Consider the following 22,098-nt stretch of genomic DNA (forward strand, 5'->3'; position numbering starts at 1 on the left):
CAAAACTATTACAATTTCCCTTATGGGCTATAATTTAAAAAGGTAAAGAACACAGTATTGGATTTTACAATCCCTACTGGTGGTGCTGTTCTCTGTTTCATGGCCCTTCAGCCAGGAAGTGCAATGAGGGGCAGGGGGACAGCCATCCTATGCTTTTGTACACCATTCCTGTTTACCTTCCTCAGATTTCTCTAGGTACCCATTTAGTGCTGAGTTGACTCTGGCTCTGCTTACAGAGTCATGCCACTGTTAAAACCTAATAACTAGCAACACCAGGACTCAGAACCAGGGGTGTCCCAAGGGTCTTTTTATTGGGGGGATGATCTTTGTAAATTTTACCAAATTTCTACCTGATTTATGCCGAATTTTCTGCAGAAATCAATAATCTTGCTAATTTTCTGCCAATTTTGCAAAATTTCTGTCAAAATTTTTGCCTTCATTGACAATTTTACTGAATACCAAAAAATTAAGGCGGTGGAGTGCCCCTCGCCACCCCCCCCCCCCCCTTGGGACGCCCCTGCTCAGAAATCCTCTTCTCTTGGACAAAGAGTTTCAAGTCTAGCATGCTAACCACTTGGCTAGGATGGTTCTAACTGTAGAATCCAAAAACTAATACTTCTCCAATTTAAAAAAATACACAATGTATTTTTATGTTGAAAATGTACTAGGAAAATATATAGGGTTAGTTATTGGAACCAACACCCCTTTAACTATAAATTGATCCAAATATGTGATATGTAATATTCAAAAGTATAAAAAATACACAGTTACTTATATTTTTGGTAAGGAAAGAAGATCTTTGTTTTGTTGTGTACTTAACAAGTTAAAAAAGAATGTTCCGTTTATTTTAAAGTTTTAGTCAGTAAATAGTTCCTTTTTTTATGATTTCAGATGTTCAGCCTTCAAACTTTGAAGGAGCAAAACTTCTCATCAGCAAAGGATTGAGTAATCACTTTCAGATCTCTCATACCATGTCATTAAGCTCCACAGTGCCAAGTACCTATAAGTTTGGTGCAACATATGTGGGGACAAACATTATTGGACCAGGGGAAGCATATCCTATACTACTTGGTGAGATTGATCCTGATGGAGACCTTAGTGCAAACATAATCCATGGGTGGAACAATATAAAAATGAGACTTGTTTCCCAGGTTTGTTGTTGTTTTTTTTTTTTTTTTTTTTTTTTTTTTTTTTTTTTTTTTTTTTTTATCTAGGATTTTAGTTCTGGTTCTGATGGTTTAACCCATATAACTTTGCATCAAAGAGAGGGTATCATAAGAATTTTTGTTTGGTGGGATTGAGATATTTTTACCTGTATTTTTAAAACAATTTTCACATTGGAGGAATATTTCTTATCTTAATCTTTTAAGACAAAAACTCTTTTTGCCTACATTGTATGACCAATTTATCAGTAAGGTAATTTTTTGGGGGAGGGGCCAAACCCTGTACCCCCCCTCTCTGTTACAGCAATGTCAGTGGCAGAGAGGCTTAGCTAATTTCCTTCTTCAGATGGGCCAGCTTGTTAATTATTAGTTATAGCCTAGCATTGCTCTGTAACTTTAAGTCTGCCTTTTGGGTGAGATTAATTTTTTTGCTCTTTATACAATTTAATGTCTTTCAACACTGCAGCCTATATAAAGATATCTCATTATTCCATAAATTCCGATTTCTAACGATGATATCCACTCAACTGCACACTTTTGGTTTTCCTTTTTAAGGTTTTTGAACTTTCGCGATACTTCTTCAAAATATATACAAATATTTTTTCTCATTACCAGTTTTTTCCCCTTTAAACAATTTAATATAAACTTCTCCATACATGAAAGTCTTCAATTTTCCACAAAAGTATAACAATGTTATTGCAATACTGATGTATATAAAAATTACATCCCTCACATAAATATTTTTTTTCCAAAATTAAGGCTCTTAACGAATTTTCTCAAACTTCTGACCTATCTAGATCAATTTTTTAGGCCAGAATATCCAAGGATACAAATTTTCCCAAAAAAATATGGAACCCTTTTTGAAAAAAAAAAATACATGCATAAATACATACACAATTATTGCTCACTTATAAAGATAGTATATATGTATATATATAAATATATATATATATATATATAAGAAGTTGACATGTAAACTTTTGCAAAGAAAATAAAGAAGTTGACATGACTTTTTATTAAGATGTAACTAATCACAGGAAAAGGCCTTGGCTTTTTTTAGCCAACTAGTAACTACTCACTAGTTTTAGCCACTAGAAAAGAACAAACTACCTTGTCATCGTTACCCAGGAAACCCTTTAAAGTATTTTACTATAATGTTATTTTTTGCCCTTGGGTCCATCTTATGATCCAAGGGCAAATCATTTTTTGCTCTTGGATCCATCTTATGAGGATACCTCTTAATGATTGATACTGATCTACAGGAAACAGTCAAGCTTGTACAAGAGTCTTGGAGGTGTAGAGTTATGTGTCTCTATGCTGGACCACCAGCAGGAGAATTAAGACAAGGGGTCAGGGGTACGACTGCAAACTCAGTCACGGTGAGTATGAGAAGCTTATGGTTAAACAAGTCCTCATCTAAATATCAGATGCCAGGTGACGTGGAAAAAGCATTTTGTCTTATTGTAAGAAAACCTTCTTAAGCTACGTCTATCTTTGAGCTTTGTCTACACGGAATCCATTGCTCCACTGATGTCTCTTTGCATCTTGTCCTACTGTAAGAAAACCTTCTCAAGCTTTGTCTATCTTTGAGCTTTGTCTACACGGAATCCATTTCTCCACTGATGTCTCTTTGCATCTTGTCCTACTGTAAGTAAACCTTCTCAAGCTTTGTTTATCTTTGAGCTTTGTCTACACGGAATCCATTTCTCCACTGATGTCTCTTTGCATCTTGTCCTACTGTAAGTAAACCTTCTTAAGCTTTGTCTACACGGAATCCATTTCTCCACTGATGTCTCTTTGCATCTTGTCCAACTGTAAGTAAACCTTCTCAAGCTTTGTCTATCTTTGAGCTTTGTCTACACGGAATCCATTTCTCCACTGATGTCTCTTTGCATCTTGTCCTACTGTAAGTAAACTTTCTTAAGCTTTGTCTATCTTTGAGCTTTGTCTACAGGGAATCCATTTCTCCACTGATGTCTCTTGGCATCTTGTCCTACTGTAAGTAAACCTTCTTAAGCTTTGTCTATCATTGAGCTTTGTCTACACGGAATCCATTTCTCCACTGATGTCTCTTTGCATCTTGTCCTACTGTAAGTAAACCTTCTTAAGCTTTGTCTACACGGAATCCATTTCTCCACTGATGTCTCTTTGCATCTTGTCCTACTGTAAGTAAACCTTCTCAAGCTTTGTCTATCTTTGAGCTTTGTCTACATGGAAACCATTTCTCCACGATGTCTCTTTGCATCTTGTCCTACTGTAAGAAAACCTTCTTAAGCTTTGTCTATCCTAGAGCTTTGTCTACACGGAATCCATTTCTCCATCCATGTCTCTTTGCATCTTGTCCTACTGTAAGTAAACCTTCTCAAGCTTTGTCTACACGGAATCCATTTCTCCACTGATGTCTATTTGCATCTTGTCCTACTGTAAGTAAACCTTCTTAAGCTTTGTCTACATGGAATCCATTTCTCCACTGATGTCTCTTGCCATCTTGTCCTACTGTAAGTAAACCTTCTTAAGCTTTGTCTATCCTTGAGCTTTGTCTACACGGAATCCATTTCTCCACCAATGTCTCTTGGCATCTTGTCCTATTGTAAGTAAACTTTCGTAAGCTTTGTTTATCCTTTAGCTTTGTCTACACGGAATCCATTTCTCCACCAATGTCTCTTGGCATCTTGTCCTACTGTAAGTAAACCTTCTTAAGCTTTGTCTATCCTTGAGCTTTGTCTACATGGAAACCATTTCTCCACTGATGTCTCTTGGCAGTTTGTCCTACTGTAAGTAAACCTTCTTAAGCTTTGTCTATCCTTGAGCTTTGTCTACATGGAAACCATTTATCCACTGATGTCTCTGCATCTTGTCCTGCTGTAAGTAAAACTTCTTAAGCTTTGTCTACATGGAATCCATTTCTCCTCTGATGTCTCTTGGCATCTTGTCCTACTGTAAGTAAACCTTCTTAAGCTTTGTCTACCCTTGAGCTATGTCTACACGGAATCCATTTCTCCACCAATGTCTCTTGGCATCTTGTCCTACTGTAAGTAAACCTGCTTAAGCTTTGTCTATCCTTGAGCTTTGTCTACATGGAAACCATTTCTCCACTGATGTTTCTTGGCTTCTCGTCCTACTGTAAGTAAACCTTCTTAATCTTTGTCTATCATTGAGCTTTGTCTACATGGAATCCATTTCTCCACTGATGTCTCTTGGCATCTTGTCCTACTGTAAGTAAACCTTCTTAAGCTTTGTCTCTCCTTGAGCTTTGTCTACACGGAATCCATTTCTCCACTGATGTCTCCTTGCATCTTGTCCTACTGTAAGTAAACCTTCTCAAGCTATGTCTACACGGAATTCATTTCTCCACCAATGTCTCTTGGCATCTTGTCCTACTGTAAGTAAACCTGCTAAAGCTTTGTCTATCCTTGAGCTTTGTCTACATGGAAACCATTTCTCCACTGATGTATCTTGGCTTCTAGTCCTACTGTAAGTAAACCTTCTTAAGCTTTGTCTATCTTTGAGCTTTGTCTACATGGAATCCATTTCTCCACTGATGTCTCTTGGCATCTTGTCCTACTGTAAGTAAACCTTCTTAAGCTTTGTCTCTCCTTGAGCTTTGTCTACACGGAATCCATTTCTCCACTGATGTCTCCTTGCATCTTGTCCTACTGTAAGTAAACCTTCTCAAGCTTTGTCTACACGGAATTCATTTCTCCACTGATGTCTTTTTGCATCTTGCCCTACTGTAAGTAAACCTTCTTAAGCTTTGTCTATCTTTGAGCTTTGTCTACATGGAAACCATTTCTCCACTGATGTCTCTTTGCATCTTGTCCTGCTGTAAGTAAACCTTCTTAAGCTTTGTCTATCTTTGAGGTTTGTCTACACGGAATCCATTTCTCCACTGATCTCCTTGGCATCTTGTCCTACTGTAAGTAAACCTTCTTAAGCTTTGTCTATCCTTGAGCTTTGTCTACACGGAATCCATTTCTCCACCATTGTCTCTTGGCATCTTGTCCTACTGTAAGTAAACCTTCTTAAGCTTTGTCTATCATTGAGCTTTGTCTACACGGAATCCATTTCTCCACCAATGTCTCTTGGCATCTTGTCCTGCTGTAAGTAAACCTTCTTAAGCTTTGTCTATCCTTGAGCTTTGTCTACACGGAATCCATTTCTCCACCAATGTCTCTTTGCATCTTGTCCTACTGTAAGTAAACCTTCTTAATCTTTGTCTATCTTTGAGCTTTGTCTACATGGAATCCATTTCTCCACTGATGTCTCTTGGCATCTTGTCCTACTGTAAGTAAACCTTCTTAAGCTTTGTCTATCCTTGAGCTTTGTCTACACGGAATCCATTTCTCCACTGATGTCTCTTTGCATCTTGTCCTACTGTAAGTAAACCTTCTCAAGCTTTGTCTACACGGAATCCATTTCTCCACTGATGTCTCTTTGCAATCTTGTCCTACTGTAAGTAAACCTTCTTAAGCTTTGTCTATCTTTGAGCTTTGTCTACATGGAAACCATTTCTCCACTGATGTCTCTTTGCATCTTGTCCTACTGTAAGTAAACCTTCTCAAGCTTTGTCTACACGGAATCCATTTCTCCACTGATGTCTATTTGCATCTTGTCCTACTGTAAGTAAACATTCTTAAGCTTTGTCTATCTTTGAGCTTTGTCTACATGGAATCCATTTCTCCACCAATGTCTCTTGGCATCTTGGCCTACTGTAAGTAAACCTTCTTAAGCTTTGTCTATCCTTGAGCTTTGTCTACATGGAAACCATTTCTCCACTGATGTCTCTTTGCATCTTGTCCTACTGTAAGTAAACCTTCTAAAGCTTTGTGTATCTTTGAGCTTTGTCTACATGGAATCCATTTCTCCACTGATGTCTCTTGGCATCTTGTCCTACTGTAAGTAAACTTTCGTAAGCTTTGTTTATCCTTGAGCTTTGTCTACACGGAATCCATTTCTCCACCAATGTCTCTTGGCATCTTGTCCTACTGTAAGTAAACCTTCTTAAGCTTTGTCTATCCTTGAGCTTTGTCTACATGGAAACCATTTCTCCACTGATGTCTCTTGGCATCTTGTCCTACTGTAAGTAAACCTTCTGAAGCTTTGTCTATCCTTGAGCTTTGTCTATATGGAAACAATTTCTCCACTGATGTCTCTTTGCATCTTGTCCTACTGTAAGTAAAACTTCTTAAGCTTTGTCTATCTTTGAGCTTTGTCTAAATGGAATCCATTTCTCCACGGATGTCTACTGTAAGTAAACCTTCTTAAGCTTTGTCTATCCTTGAGCTTTGTCTACATGGAAACAATTTCTCCACTGATGTCTCTTTGCATCTTGTCCTACTGTAGGTAAAACTTCTTAAGCTTTGTCTATCTTTGAGCTTTGTCTACACGGAATCCATTTCTCCACGGATGTCTCTTGGCATCTTGTCCTACTGTAAGTAAACCTTCTTAAGCTTTGTCTATCTTGTCCTACTGTAAGTAAACCTTCTTAAGCTTTGTGTATCTTTGAGCTTTGTCTACATGGAATCCATTTCTCCACTGATGTCTCTTGGCATCTTGTCCTACTGTAAGTAAACTTTCGTAAGCTTTGTTTATCCTTGAGCTTTGTCTACACGGAATCCATTTCTCCACCAATGTCTCTTGGCATCTTGTCCTACTGTAAGTAAACCTTCTTAAGCTTTGTCTATCCTTGAGCTTTGTCTACATGGAAACCATTTCTCCACTGATGTCTCTTGGCATCTTGTCCTACTGTAAGTAAACCTTCTTAAGCTTTGTCTATCCTTGACCTTTTTCTACATGGAAACAATTTCTCCACTGATGTCTCTTGGCATCTTGTCCTACTGTAAGTAAACCTTCTTAAGCTTTGTCTATCCTTGAGCTTTGTCTACCAGGAATCCATTTCTCCACCAATGTCTCTTGGCATCTTGTCCTACTGTAAGTAAACCCTCTTAAGGTTTGTCTATCCTTGAGCTTTGTCTACACGGAATCCATTTCTCCACCAATATCTCTGGGCATCTTGTCCTACTGTAAGTAAACCTTCTTAAGCTTTGTCTATCCTTGAGCTTTGTCTACATGGAAACCATTTCTCCACTGATGTCTCTTGGCATCTTGTCCTACTGTAAGTAAACCTTCTTAAGCTTTGTCTATCATTGAGCTTTGTCTACATGGAAACCATTTCTCCACTGATGTCTCTTGGCATCTTGTCCTACTGTAAGTAAACCTTCTTAAGCTTTGTCTATCCTTGATCTTTGTCTACAAGGAATCCATTTCTCCACCAATGTCTCTTGGCATCTTGTCCTACTGTAAGTAAACCGTCATAAGCTTTGTCTATCCTTGAGCTTTGTCTACACGGAATCAATGTCTCCACCTCTGTCTCTTGGCATCTTGTCCTACTGTAAGTAACCCTTCTTAAGCTGTGTCTATCCTTGAGCTTTGTCTACATGGAAACCATTTCTCCACTGATGTCTCTTGGCATCTTGTCCTACTGTAAGTAAACCTTCTTAAGCTTTGTCTATCCTTGAGCTTTGTCTACAAGGAATCAATTTCTCCACTTATGTCTCTTTGCATCTTGTCCTACTGTAAGTAAACCTTCTTAAGCTTTGTCTATCCTTGAGCTTTGTCTACAAGGAATCAATTTCTCCACCAATGTCTCTTTGCATCTTGTCCTACTGTAAGTAAACCTTCTTAAGCTTTGTCTATCCTTGAGCTTTGTCTACAAGGAATACATTTCTCCACCAATGTCTCTTGGCATCTTGTCCTACTGTAAGTAAACCTTCTTAAGCTTTGTCTATCCTTGAGCTTTGTCTACACGGAATCCATTTCTCCACCAATGTCTCTTTGCATCTTGTCCTACTGTAAGTAAAACTTCTTAAGCTTTGTCTTATCTTTGAGCTTTTTCTAAATGGAATCCATGTCTCTAAGGATGTCTACTGTAAGTAAACCTTCTTAAGCTTTGTCTATCCTTGAGCTTTGTCTACAGGGAATCCATTTCTCCACTCATGTCTCTGGGAATCTTGTCCTACTGTAAGTAAACCTTCTTAAGCTTTGTCTATCCTTGACCTTTGTCTACATGGAAACAATTTCTCCACCGATGTCTCTTGGCATCTTGTCCTACTGTAAGTAAACCTTCTTAAGCTTTGTCTATCATTGAGCTTTGTCTACAAGGAAACCATTTCTCCACTGATGTCTCTTGGCATCTTGTCCTACTGTAAGTAAACCTTCTTAATCTTTGTCTATCCTTGAGCTTTGTCTACAAGGAATCCATTTCTCCACCAATGTCTCTTTGCATCTTGTCCTACTGTAAGTAAACCTTCTTAAGCTTTGTCTATCCTTGAGCTTTGTCTACACGTAAACAATGTCTCCACACCTGTCTCTGTGCCTCTTGTCCTAATGTAAGTAAAACTTCTTAAGCTTTGTCTATCCTTGAGCTTTGTCTACATGGAAACCATTTCTCCATAGATGTCTCTTGGCATCTTGTCCTACTGTAAGTAAAACTTCAGAAGCTTTGTCTATCGTTGAGCTTTGTCTACATGGAAACCATTTCTCCACTGATGTCTCTTGGCATCTTGTCCTACTGTAAGTAAACATTCTTAAGCTTTGTCTATCCTTGAGCTTTGTCTACACGGAATCCATTTCTCCACCTATGTCTCTTGGCATCTTGTCCTACTGTCAGTAAACCTTCGTAAGCTTTGTCTATCCTTGAGCTTTGTCTACACGTAATACATTTCTCCACCAATGTCTCTTTGCATCTTGTCCTACTGTAAGTAAACCTTCTTAAGCTTTGTCTATCCTTGAGCTTTGTCTACACGGAATCCATTTCTCCACAAATGTCTCTTTGCATCTTGTCCTACTGTAAGTAAAACTTCTTAAGCTTTGTCTTATCTTTGAGCTTTGTCTAAATGGAATCCATTTCTCTACGGATGTCTACTGTAAGTAAACCTTCTTAAGCTTTGTCTATCCTTGAGCTTTGTCTACATGGAAACCATTTCTCCACTGATGTCTCTTGGCAACTTGTCCTACTGTAAGTAAACCTTCTTAAGCTTTGTCTATCCTTGATCTTTGTCTACATGGAAACCATTTCTCCAGGGATGTCTCTTGGCATCTTGTCCTACTGGAAGTAAACTTTCGTAAGCTTTGTTTATCCTTGAGCTTTGTCTACACGGAATCAATTTCTCCACAAATGTCTCTTGGCATCTTGTCCTACTGTAAGTAAACCTTCTTAAGCTTTGTGTATCCTTGAGCTTTGTCTACATGGAAACCATTTCTCCAATGATGTCTCTTGGCATCTTGTCCTACTGTAAGTAAACCTTCTTAAGCTTTGTCTATCCTTGAGCTTTGTCTACATGGAATCCATTTCTCCACCAATGTCTCTTGGCATCTTGTCCTACTGTAAGTAAACCTTCTTAAGGTACTTAGTTCCTTTTTTTTGCTTTTTTTCGTGCTCGTTATTGTTTATTAAATTTGGTTCCTGCTACTTTCAGAATCGGCATAACTGCGTATGAACGGGTCTGTCCACCAATCCTAGGAACGGGTCTGTTGGCCATATGTATTTTATTTGTTCATCTTTATTTACAAAGCATACAGTTCATCTGAGAACAAAGTCAGAGATTTGGATGTTCATATTTGTGTGGGTTTATTTCTGTGGTCGTTGTTGTATTAACAGCTGTAGAATATCTTTAAATTACATAAATAATAAACACATATAAGTTATATATATAGGCTACTACATATTATATATGCGTGGGTTTATTTAGATATGTAAATACATGTATGTTCATATCGGTCCCTGATTGAAAGGTAAAAAACACCCATTTAAACTACAGGTTTGAATCAACAAAATGTATTTGCCTCCTATTTCGTTGCTTAACAGAGTAAAAGGTCATGTTTTTTGCTATTTTTGTGAGCTTTTTATGGAAAAGAGCCATTTTAGGTTATTATGGAGGATTTATTATTTGAGGTTATGTTTTGAAGACTTGTGTAAGCTTATTATACAGAAATAATTTCATGTCTATTCATAAATAAATATATAAATTTATATATTAAATATATAAAAAAGGATATTAAACAAACTCCTTTGAAGCCATATTTTTAAAGAATGGAACTCTACCAATGGAAAGCACAGATTCAGGAGTTATTGTTTTTAATTTCTTCAATTTTAAATTGATTACTTCTCTCGCCGCTTTTAGAGTACTATCTCTTTTTCTTCTAAAATTTTGAACAGCTCACTGCAGCACCAAGCCACCTGGGGCCAACATAGCTACGCACGCTCCTCCTTCATCCCAATCTACTGAAAGCTTCTCTCTTTACACCCTCCCAGGAAGTTCCAATTTCCCTTAAATCTTTGCTTACGACCTCTTCCCGTCCCATTTGGGGGCAACTTGCTTTCCATTTGGCCCTAGATGGTTAGCGGCTCTTGCTTTTTGTTCAGCTTTAGGACTACTACTACTACTAACAACTCACCGCAGCACCAAGCCGCCTAAGGCCAACACAGCTACGCACGCTCCTCCTCCACCCCAATCTATTCAAAGCCTTCCTTTTTACACCCGCCCACGAAGTTCCCATTTCCTTTAAATCTTCCTTTATGACGTCCTCCCACCCGAGACGGGGACGATCTGCTTTCCGTTTAGACCTAGATGGTTGGCCAAAAAGAACAATCTTCGGCAATCTGTCATCCTTCATCCGCACAACGTGCCCTAGCCACCTCAACCCTTCTTTCTGTATAGCCCTAGAGAGCGGTATTGAACCACATTTTTCGTATAGCCTACTGTTTGAAATACGGTCAGTATTTAGTATATAGCCTATAGGCAGTATAGCCTATTGTTTGAAACAGGGTCAGTCAGTTGGGTACCCAGAACAATTCTTAAGCAATTTCTCTGGAAAATATCTTGCAAATCTTCATCTGCTTTTCAGAGCGCCCATGCTTCAGAGCCATATTTGACCACTGTCTTCACTGTAGCTTCTAATATCCTAATCTTGGTTTGCAGACTTATCTTCCTATTCTTCCAGACTTTTTTTAACTGTGAAAATACACCCTGAGCCTTGGCTATTCTATATTTAACATTTTCACTGCTCCCACCATCTTTACTAATAATTCTATCAAGGTATGTGAAGGCCCACCTGATCAATCTTTTCATTACCCAACATCACCTTTTAATCTTCACTTATTCCTAGACTTAGTGACTTAGTCTTCTTAACATTAATTTATAACCCTATTCTAGCACCCTGAACTCGCAAAACCTGTAAAACTTCATTCATTTTGTTCACACTTCCATCTAGGATGCTTAAATCATCAGCATAATCTAAGTCCAAGAGACTTTTTCCTCCCCATTTGATTCCTTGGTCTCCCATTGCCTATTCTGTGCTCCTTAAAACAAAATCCATCAGAATAATCCATATAAAGGGAGATACAAAACCAGCTGATAACCTTATTTCCTACCTTAACCGCAGCAGTGTTATTCTCGTACATAGCACTAATCACTTTAATGTATTTTTCTGGTATACCATACAAGGATAAAACCTTTGCTAAAGCTCTTCTATCAAAAGAATCGAACGCTTGCTCATAATCTATAAAACTGAGGACCAAAGGTCTTTGAAAACTCAGGCACTTCTCAATTATAAGCCCAAGAGTGAAAATTTAGTCGATACATCCTCTACCTTTTCTCAAACCGCACTGTTCTTCTCTTAAAACTTTGTCTACGACATCTCTCAGTCTAAGAAGTATCACATGACTAAGTAATTTACTACCTACATAGACCAGACTAGTGCCTCGATAATTACCACACTCACTTGTAGCATTTTTCTTATAACGCTGTTTAATAAATGTTTTCCTAAAATCGCTAGATGCTTTCCCCTTATAAAAAATCTTCTTAATAATCTTTAGAAACTTATGCCTAACCTCAGAGCCACCATATATAAGAAACTCCTGTACAACATTATCACCACCTGGAGCTTTATTATTTTTTAATCCTTTTAGTACTGTTGCTAATTCCTCCTCACAAAACAAATCTTCCTTCACATCCAAGGTATCACAAACTTTTTAATTTTCCTCTATATTTTTTTCTGCAACTCTATCTCGGTTAAGCAAATTCTCAAAATGCTCGGCCCATCTCTCTTTAGTTTTTTCCTTATTGCTAATTGCGACCCTATTCCTATCTTTAACTGGGCCAAGTCCGGATTGACTACTCCCTCTCAATTTGTTAACGTGCCAGTACAATATTTTACTATTATGCCGTCTAGCTGCATCTTCCTGATCCTCGGCAATTTTATCCATGGCCTCCACTTCAAACCTCCTGAGTTCAAATTTTAATGCTTTCTCCATCTTCTTTACATTCATTTTCTTTTCATATGATATATCATTCAGATAATTCTTGTGCATATCCTTTCTCCTTTTTATTGAACATAAAGCTTTTTCACTAATATTCTTAGCCGCAGTTCTAGCTTTCTCCCCTAATACACCTTCAGCAACTTCACAAATTATTTTTCTAAATTTATTCCAACCATCTTCCACATTGTCAAATTTTAAACTATCAAATTTAGTGTTCAACTGTTCCTGGAAAGTGTCTCTCAAATTTCTCATCCTGAAGTCTATCAACATCATAACTTCCCGGGAGTAGTTACCATTCTGGATACTTCAGCTTTAGATTAACCCTTGGCACTACTAGGTGGTGATCTTTACTTTTAGACTCAATAACAGCACTCCTATATACCCTAGTATCTTGTATTGATCCTGCCAGTCTTCGGTTTACTATAACATAGTGAATAAGGTTTGCTGTCTTACCATGACGTGAATACCATGTTAACTTATGAGGCATTTTATGACATCTTTGGTAATCTGTCATTGTTATTTATTGAATAGAAAATATTAATTCGTTTGAGATAATATTATTTGATCAATAAAATTCGCGACTATTTTTTTTAGGTGCAGCAGAATAAATTTGTTGCAACTCAATTTTCTACAGATTATAAAAGCAATGATTATTCAGCTGCAATTACAGTTGCGAACCCTGATGTTGTTAATGGCTCAGGTAAATTAATTATGTCTGTTTCTTTTTCCTATTTTTTTCTAAATGTGCTATGCTAAGATAGGGTATGATTTACTGCTTAAAAAGTTATAGGGAGTCATCATCCCTGCTAGGTGTCGCGATGGTAGGAGTTTAGGGACCTCATCTCCCTACAGAGTTTAGGTGTCCCAACGCTCAAAAGGTGCAAGTAGGATGCTGATAACAAAAAAAAATGACTTTTAGGAACTTGTTGATTTTAGAATGCCTAGCAAAAGATTGTCCTTGCGTTCAATATAATATATTACAATTAATTTTCGTACGTTTATCTGTAAACATGGCCACTAATTGGTTGAAAGTGATTTGATTCCCGACCAATCAGAGACCTTTTCCACTGACAAATTTGCGAAAATAATTGCAGTAAACTCTATTGACCGCGGGGTGTGTATTGATGGTGATCCTGCTTCAATGTGATTAAAACACCTTCTAAATCATTGGTAGTTGCATTATACATATAATAACATTATACATAAGAGGCTTATTGACTGAAACAATCTGTAAATGTATCCGATTGGCTTATGGGAAAACTGTCAAATGCAAAAGGTCATTCAATCAATTTATTATTTCAAACCTTTTCCATGCTGTTGTCTCTCCCATTATCTGGTACAGATCGCCCTTGTGGGATATATATATATATTTATATTTATATATATATATATATAAATATATATATATAAATAAATAATATTGTTTATCTGATGAATTGAAAGAGCAAAGATGAGCCCTAAAATAAACATAAATTATTGCTTTGCAGTTTATGTAACATATATCAGTAATATTGGTTCAAATAAGCAGACTCATAATATTTCCCTAAATTTGTAGAATTATGAAAAACTAATGCTTTACTAAGTAAAACATTTGTAGATGCTTGAAAAGTGATATGATATTAACTTATAATAAAACTTAACCACCATCATTAAATATATAATTTATTAACCCAACCAAAAACAAAGGCAGATGGAGCAAAACAACAAGAAAACAAAAGAAAACACCACTTCAAAATAAATAACACAAAATATAAAAAGCCATACAAAGTCAACAAGACAAAACTTGACAGTCCTTTACTGTCGTAGCAATTCAGCCCACGGGTGGCCGCAAATACAAAAATTAAAACGCCGGGTTTGCGCTCCTATAGCATGCTCTGAGTCAACTATTTTAGACCTCCAAGACATGTACCAATTGCTTGTCCACAGGGTCACCAGCAGAAAAAACTTCGCGAACCTCTAATATGTAGCTCAATGATTACGCCTATCACTCAGAGTAAAAATTCGCCAGCACGGGCCCAAGTACAGCAAATGAGGGAGCACCATAGCGCTATAAAGTCGTGATTGAATTTGGCGATCAAATTTCGGCTTGTTTGCAACAATACGGCTGTAGATGTACGACACGTGTTTGTGGAAGTGAGCCATACGGAGGCGAAGGGTTTCAGTAATTGATCTCCCAAAGGGAAGACCCAGCTACAAAATAGAATTAAATGGCTCAAATTCGGCATCACTTAATTGAACTGGCAAATACTCATTTTCTTTTAAATTAAACAACAACACAGAAATTTATCAGTGTTAAACCGGAGGCCTATTTTATGATACGTGCACTTGAGTTGTAGAAAATTTTCTTCCAGGCCACATATTGGATATACAAGATATTTTAAATATAATGTGAATTTCTAATGTTCACAATCTGTAAGAAAAGCTATAAAGCGAGAACAAAATATTTATTTGGCAACGTTGGTGTTCGTACTATTGCCTTGAGGCTACCAGCTATTTGATATAGTATCATATAGGCTACCACTCTTTGATATCTAACACCACAGTGTCACCACTGGCGGTACCGTTAGCGTCTAGTACCGTGTTCGAACGATCAAAAGGGCCAAGGATGCCACAACCTGTGTCATCACAAATATCCCTAGCTATCTCTTTCGAGGGTGAACAGACCCCCATGTCGATATATTAATGACTTTATTTCTCGCAAACTCTTTTCCTACCCTGCCTGGGTTTGGGGAAAATAAACTTACATGGTTGGAGAAAATAACTCGCTTTTATTCTCCCAAAGATCAACTCCAACAAAACATGTATCTACAAACTCTGAAAAAAAAACTAAAAAATTAACTGGTGTATAAACAAAATATAAACTGCATTATACCTGCCTAGTACTTAGGTTTAGATGAAGAATAAATAAGAGTTCAATTAACCCAGCGAAAGAAAATGTTATAGGATGAAAGTGTGTTTGCTCTAATTATACAAATTCGATGTTTAAACAATTGAGAAAAACCTTGATATAGGTTTTAGAATATGATTTTATCCAAGAATATAAATGAAATCCTACAGATAAGAATATTTCATCCCTAGCTTGCGGGGAGGCTAGAAAGCAGATGCCAGAAGATGGAGCGTAGAAAGAGGGCAGAAAGATTTCCTGGGGAGTTTTTTTAATGATTACGTAGTGCTGAGTCCTTAGGCAGTCAGGGTTGGAGGATCGCCGTGAAAATTCTGAAAAGCCTAATAGAGGGTTTTTCAGTCAGAACGAGACATTGGTTAGAGATATTTCATAGTCTGGATCCCAGTTAGAGGATATAATTATTAGTAATAGTGCTGGCCTGGTGGAAACTTTGTGATCGGGGTGAGAAGACCCGAAGGGTTGCTCCCTTTCTGCCAATGAGTGTACATCACAGGGTGTCACGTTTGCTGCACAATGGTGAAGGACCCTTTGCGAAGGGTTATTATAGAAAAAGGGTTTTAGTGCTCCCCATTTTTATTTTTCCCTTTTTTTTCTCGGTCCCTATTGCTTTCTCTCTCTTCTTCTTTTTTTACCTTTAAAGTTGAAACCATAGATTTATTTATTGGTTCTCTTTTCTCCTCTTTTTTTCTTCTTGATATGTTCAGTTAAAAAAAAAATTCTGTTTGTTTTTAATTAATATTAGTTAATGTCCTGCCCTAGCCAAGCATTTTTTTTGTGCTTTCCTGGCAGGAATGTTATGTAAGTTATGTATTTTGTTTTTAAATATATATAATTGAAACTGAACTGAAACTGAAACAGTTCCGCCATGCTCGGCACATTCCCCACACGACACAGCTCCGCCGTGCTTGGTACACTTTCACCTTGCTTGACACGCACCATCTATTGTACGCGATTTCTGAAAGTTGGGGACTTGTTGGGAAGACTAAAAGCCAACCCCGGTCTTTGGCCCACTCGTGATTTTTGAATTTATGAAAAGGCTGATGTCTCTTATGCCCTATGAAGTACACATCAATTTTAGGATTATGACGTCTCATGTCCTACAAGTGTTTTACTGCCCCAAAATGTGGGACAACTAATGTTGTTAAAACAGAATGTCATTGTGATGAGACATGTGATAGTATATGCTGTGGACTTAACTTCAAATGCAGTGAGTGGCTGACTGTATGTGTGGCCAGGCAGTGGCTGGCTGGCTGACTTAATTTTCCATTCTTTATTGTAGGTATAGCAGTTGGACAGTACCTGCAATCGTTGACACCAAATTTAGCTTTAGGAGCTGAATTGATGTATCAAAAAGGGGGACAAGTGCCTGGTGGAGAGATTGCTGTCATTTCACTTGTTGGCAAATATTCAAGTCAGTTTTTCAATTACTTTTTTTCACTTTCATGATCTCGCTATAGATGTTAATTTTTTCTCTTCCTGTGAAATCCGAGAGTAATGAAGCAAAACAAAGTTAGGTGGACTTGGTCTACATTGGCCACTACGAATTAATAGTAGGAGCTATGGCTAATAGGACATCTTAAGAGCCCTGTAGCAACTAATTTAATTACGCTATAGACCAACACACTAATGCCTTCTTATTTTTTTTTTTAAGTGGCGTATTGTTTAATTACGGTAACATATGAAAATTCAAGACTTCACGGTACAAGGCTCTTGAGATTTCTGGAGAGCCAGATGGTTTTGTCTTTTTAAAATATGATTGGTCCTTTGTGAGAAATATTAGCGACGTTTTTTTTTACAAGTAAACTCTTATGTTTACCTATGGTACTGAATTAATAGTCAAACGAGGCTAAAATCCAAAAAAAAAATAAACAAAATGGATTTAATGAATTTAACTTCTGAGAAAAGTTGAGGAGTCAACCCCTCCAATCTGATGTCGAACCTTGACGCACATTCTTCTATTTGAAAATCTCCGGAGAAAAAGAAAATCAGAGAGAAAAGCCTTATTTTCTAGCTTATTTATTTTTTATTTATCAACGCAAATGACGTTTAGCACAATGCTTGTCGTGTAAATATGAACACTCACTGCAACACAAATCACGAAAGAAAAATTTAGGAAATGAGACAAAAAGAACCCAGAATTGTCTTAATTATTCCCCCCTCCTACCCCGCAAAAAAATTCAAGGTTGCGTGCATGAGTGAGGGGTATTGTTAACTCGATGGAACCGACTAAAGACCGAAGAACCTACAGCATTTCAATAAATGGTAAGGAATGCAACTCCTGAGAAACTTTGTAAGCACGAATCTTGTTTTTATTTCCAAACATCAAATTAGTGATGTTTTTATTAATATGGCTGGTATAAATTTCTGTAGCAATTGCTGGGGTTTCTTCTGTTCAAGAGAGGAGAGGAGAGGGGAGACTAGTACAAATCAAAAAATAAAATATAGGAAGTGAGACAAAAAGAAGAAACAACTAAATAAAAAAAATATATATGTAGAAACATATTTAAGAGTCTACCATATAGTAAATTGATCTGTATAAAAAGGTTGAATAAATAATAAAAATGACTGATTTTTAACAAAAAATTTATTTTTTATATATTACCATATTTATTATACTAATTTTTGTCTTTCTTCAGCTCCCACTACAGAATCCTGTGCCACCATTGGACTCAATAACATTCACTTATCACATTATAAAAAATGTAGTGAACAGCTCCAAATGGGAGTCGAAATGGAGACACGAATACCAGCTCAAGAATCTATAGCAACCATCGGATATCAAGTGGATTTACCAAAGATTAATCTTACAGCACGTGGTAAGTAAATATTACCAAATCGTAACTGAACCCTAGGGAAAATTGTGGTTTCCTGTCCCCTTGTTCACTTGACAGTCAAATAATAGTATTCTATGGGGCTAAGCTCAGTGGTACTATCCTTAAATAAGCAACAGCATAAAAAAGAAAACACTTTTGACCCCCTAGATCCATCTATGGTCTTTTCATATCCACAAAAACAGGATTTAATAGGATTTTTCTGTTGGTTAAATCAAAATTGTGAAGTTTTCCGGGCAAACCGCATTTTCGTCAGTGTTGTCACGTTAAACCGTCTAAAATTAATACGCCAAAACTAATTAGTTTAATTTGACAGCACTCTTTACCACAACTACCAACGACTCACCGCAGCACCAAGCCACCTGAGGCCAACAAACCTGTGTACGCTCCTCCTCCGTCCCAATCTATTCAAAGCATCCCTCTACACCCTCCAAGGAAAATTTCATTGCATCGTTTCTCATCTTTTGAGGACAGAGCCATGGGGCGAATTACAGAAAATGCTGGGGTGGCAAAATGAATTTTTCAAAATTTAGTGGGCAAGCTTTCGTAATTTTTCACTGAAAATACCAAAACATCATTTTTCGAAATCTGGCAGGGAGAGGGCCCCTCTCATTGTCTCTCCTAATTTGCACCGCTGCTTTTTGAGCTGCAAGGGCGGATCCAGGATTAATCGGGGGGGGGAAAAATAAGGTGTTCCGATAAATTTGCATTAGGAGCAAGTTTAATTAACGCAAACTTGCGTTAATTAAGTAAATTACACTACTTTAGACTACGTGGGGGGATCCCCCCCTCTGGATCTGCCACTGGTGAGCTGTTGGCTCACTGTCTCCTCAAACCTTCCCTGGGGAACGCTTTCGAAGCTCCGCGATATTCAATCAAATCTAAGCATCTTTTGCTCCGTACTCTTTTATGTTCTAAAAAAAACTTTGCTATTTTTTTTTTTATATATATAACCCAAATTTGTTCTAAAGTATTATATTTTCATTATATTTTGTGATATCTCATTAGGATTGAGAGTCAAAGGAACAGGTTCTAATTAAATGAAGCACTTGAGTGGTGTATAATAGACATTTATCACCCAACCATTTCATTAAGTTTTTCCCAATTACCCTGTGATTGGTTAATTGAACCTTGGTTAATTAATTGGTTTACACTTCCATATTTTACTTAGCTCTCTCCTCTTTGTGATTTAATACCCCCCTCCCCCTTTCCAAACTACCCCCCCCCACTGAATATGCCCTTGAGTGAAATAGTCAATGCGCAGTGAGTTTTCATTTCTCGGTTTGGGGGTTAGTTTGTTGTTTTTTGAAATGGGAAATTCCCATTTCCCTTAAATATTTTCTTACGACATCTTTTCGCCCAAACCGAGAATGATCTGCTTTCCGTTTAGTCCTAGACGGTTGGCCGTAAAGGAAAATCTTTGGCAATCTGTCATCCTTCATCCGCAAAATGTGCCCTAGAAATCTCAACCTTTCTTTCGTTATAGCCCTAGAAAGCGGGCTTGAACCACACTTTTCGTACAACCTACTGTTTGAAATACGGTCAGTCAGTTGGGTTAATGTTGTTAATGTTTCAATTTTTATGGACAGAGAGCGTTGTCAAATTTATCTAATTAGTTTTGCCTCATTTTTTTTCACGGTTCAACATGGCAACAGTGACAAAAATATGCTACGGCACTAAAAACTTCATAGCTTTGAAACAAACAAAGAAAAAATCTTGCAAAATCGGGTTTTCAAGTAGGAACCGACCCAAGGTAGGTTTAGTGGGCAAAAAAGTTTGTATTTTGACGTCTTTGGAACTTGAAGACTTTCATTCTTGCAAATGTTTCAACAGAAAAAAGAACACAATAAACACCTTGCGTTTTGCCTATTCTACATTCTACATCTACACTGCATTCATCTTCCTTACCAATAATGCTACCTATGTAAGTGATAGGTAGGTACTATAGGCTTGTTAAATTTTCGTTAACTAACATTACCTCTTTGGACTCATTTGTTCCTAATGTAAGCGACTAATGCTTTTTATCCTCTGTTTTATAACTTACTCTCCATCTCAGGGCTGAAAACGTCCAGGAATTCATCCAATGTCGGTACAGGACATTCATGGGATGGGAACGGTATGCCCTCATAGTAGTACATATCTTTCCTGTAGCTAGACTTCTTATATCTTTTAAGCTTATTAATTTCAGGGGTGTCAATTAGGAGGGGGATAGGAAATCCACCCCCTAGATTTTTTGGCTCCTCATAGATTTTGAAAGCTATCTTCTTCTGGTATTTTCATTACAAATACCCTTTTCAGTATTTTAATTGAAAACAAAATCGAAGAATTAGCAACCCCCCCCCCACGCAAATTGACGCAACTGTACCAGCTATTCATTCTACTACATTCCTTTTCCTTAGATAAACATTAACTTATCTCTTCAAACCTTTTAATTTCAAAGGTGTCAGTTTGGAGTAGAAGCTTAGGGTAATTGCCTCCTCCTCTTCTCCCCCTAGGTTAAAAAAAAATGGATTTTTGGCATTTTAATTAAAAAATGAAAAAATAACAAAATGGCCTTCCTTGATTTAAAGCAATACATTTTGCCCCCCTCCCCTCCCCTTTCATTTTCGCGAGTTGACGCCCTGATTAATTGTAAATTTATTTAACTTCCCTAAATTTGTCGTTTTTGTTATTCGTTTTTATTAATTGACCTTTTTTTTCAGGTATGGTGGACACAAACTGGAACGTCGGAATAGCCTTAGAAAGGAAGTTGGTGCCACTTCCATTCACATTTATATTAAGTGGTAGATTGAATCATGTTGAAAATAAGTTTCAGTTAGGCTGTGGACTGATGGTTGGGTAATTTTGTAATGTGTGATATAGCGAATTAATGTACTAGGGGCTTCGTTTTGATCGAAAAACAACAGCTTTCCAATTGTCCAATTGACCAATTGTCCAAGCAATTGGACAATTGAGTCATTTTGTTTTAACCGTCAGCATCAATGATTGGTATGTTTTATAGTAAAAATGTTTTACAGTAAACTACTGCTCTATTTTGGTGGATTTTTCTATTTGCATATAAAGCAATTGACATTATATGCAAATTCCTAAAAGATGAGTGAAAGAGAAGAAAAAATCGGTAAACCTATATATTAATAGAGTATTCAAATAGCCAAGAAACATACCATACTTACTTCTATACCTTCGAAACATATTGAGATTGGTGGAATTAAAATTGACAATAATTGTTTATTGTTTTTTGTTTTTTTGTCTTCGGGATCATGATATTATGTTGTTTTATTGTGTATGAATTATTTATGAAATTTTTTTTTCGGTACACGGTTTCACCCTTCTGATTTATTTTGTTTTTTTCCTTCTAGTTTTGTTTTCTTTTTGTAAGTAGCACACTATATATATATATATATATATATATATATATATATATATATATATATATATATATATATATATATATATATATATATACTAAATTGCTATTAGTATTACTATAGTCAAAATTTAATCCAGAATCCAAATATGAGATTCGTTTCCTTTGCAAATTGAATCCCTTTAGAGACTCTCAGAGATGATGCCCTTTTCTCTTGTTTTAGATGGCTTATATACCTGTGTTAGCGTAAATCAAAACCGGTCAAACCGGTTTACCCATGGGCAATGTATAATATGGGCTAGATATTTGGGTAAGGTTAGGAAGGTTAGGTTAAAGTTGAATTTACAAGGGAAACGAACTTCATACTTGGATTTAGGATGAAATAGTGATTATAGATGTAAGTATGTTTCTTGGCTATCTGAATACTCTGTTACTATATAAGTTTACCAAAAAAAAATGAACTAAAATATTTAAAACATAAGTTTACTTCACCAGAGGGAAGTCTCTAGAGA

At 36.9% G+C, this 22,098-nt stretch overlaps 1 protein-coding gene across 1 annotated transcript in view; it reads left to right on the forward strand.

The window, feature by feature from the left end:
- The window catches only part of Tom40 (Translocase of outer membrane 40), a 29,833-nt gene extending 8,580 nt beyond the window's left edge, over positions 1-21,253 (forward strand). Inside the window, exons 2-6 of the mRNA XM_089093200.1 lie at positions 892-1,151; positions 13,078-13,183; positions 16,668-16,799; positions 18,025-18,204; positions 20,922-21,253. Coding sequence (XP_088949326.1) covers positions 892-1,151; positions 13,078-13,183; positions 16,668-16,799; positions 18,025-18,204; positions 20,922-21,061 — 818 coding nt within the window. The 3' untranslated portion in view covers positions 21,062-21,253. The remainder of the gene's footprint in view (positions 1-891; positions 1,152-13,077; positions 13,184-16,667; positions 16,800-18,024; positions 18,205-20,921) is intronic.
- Positions 21,254-22,098: the final 845 nt, after the last annotated feature.

Source organism: Artemia sp. Qi Xiang Cuo, chromosome 8 (assembly GCF_049724085.1).
Source record: "Artemia sp. Qi Xiang Cuo chromosome 8, ASM4972408v1, whole genome shotgun sequence".
Lineage (NCBI taxonomy): Eukaryota > Metazoa > Arthropoda > Branchiopoda > Anostraca > Artemiidae > Artemia > Artemia sp. Qi Xiang Cuo.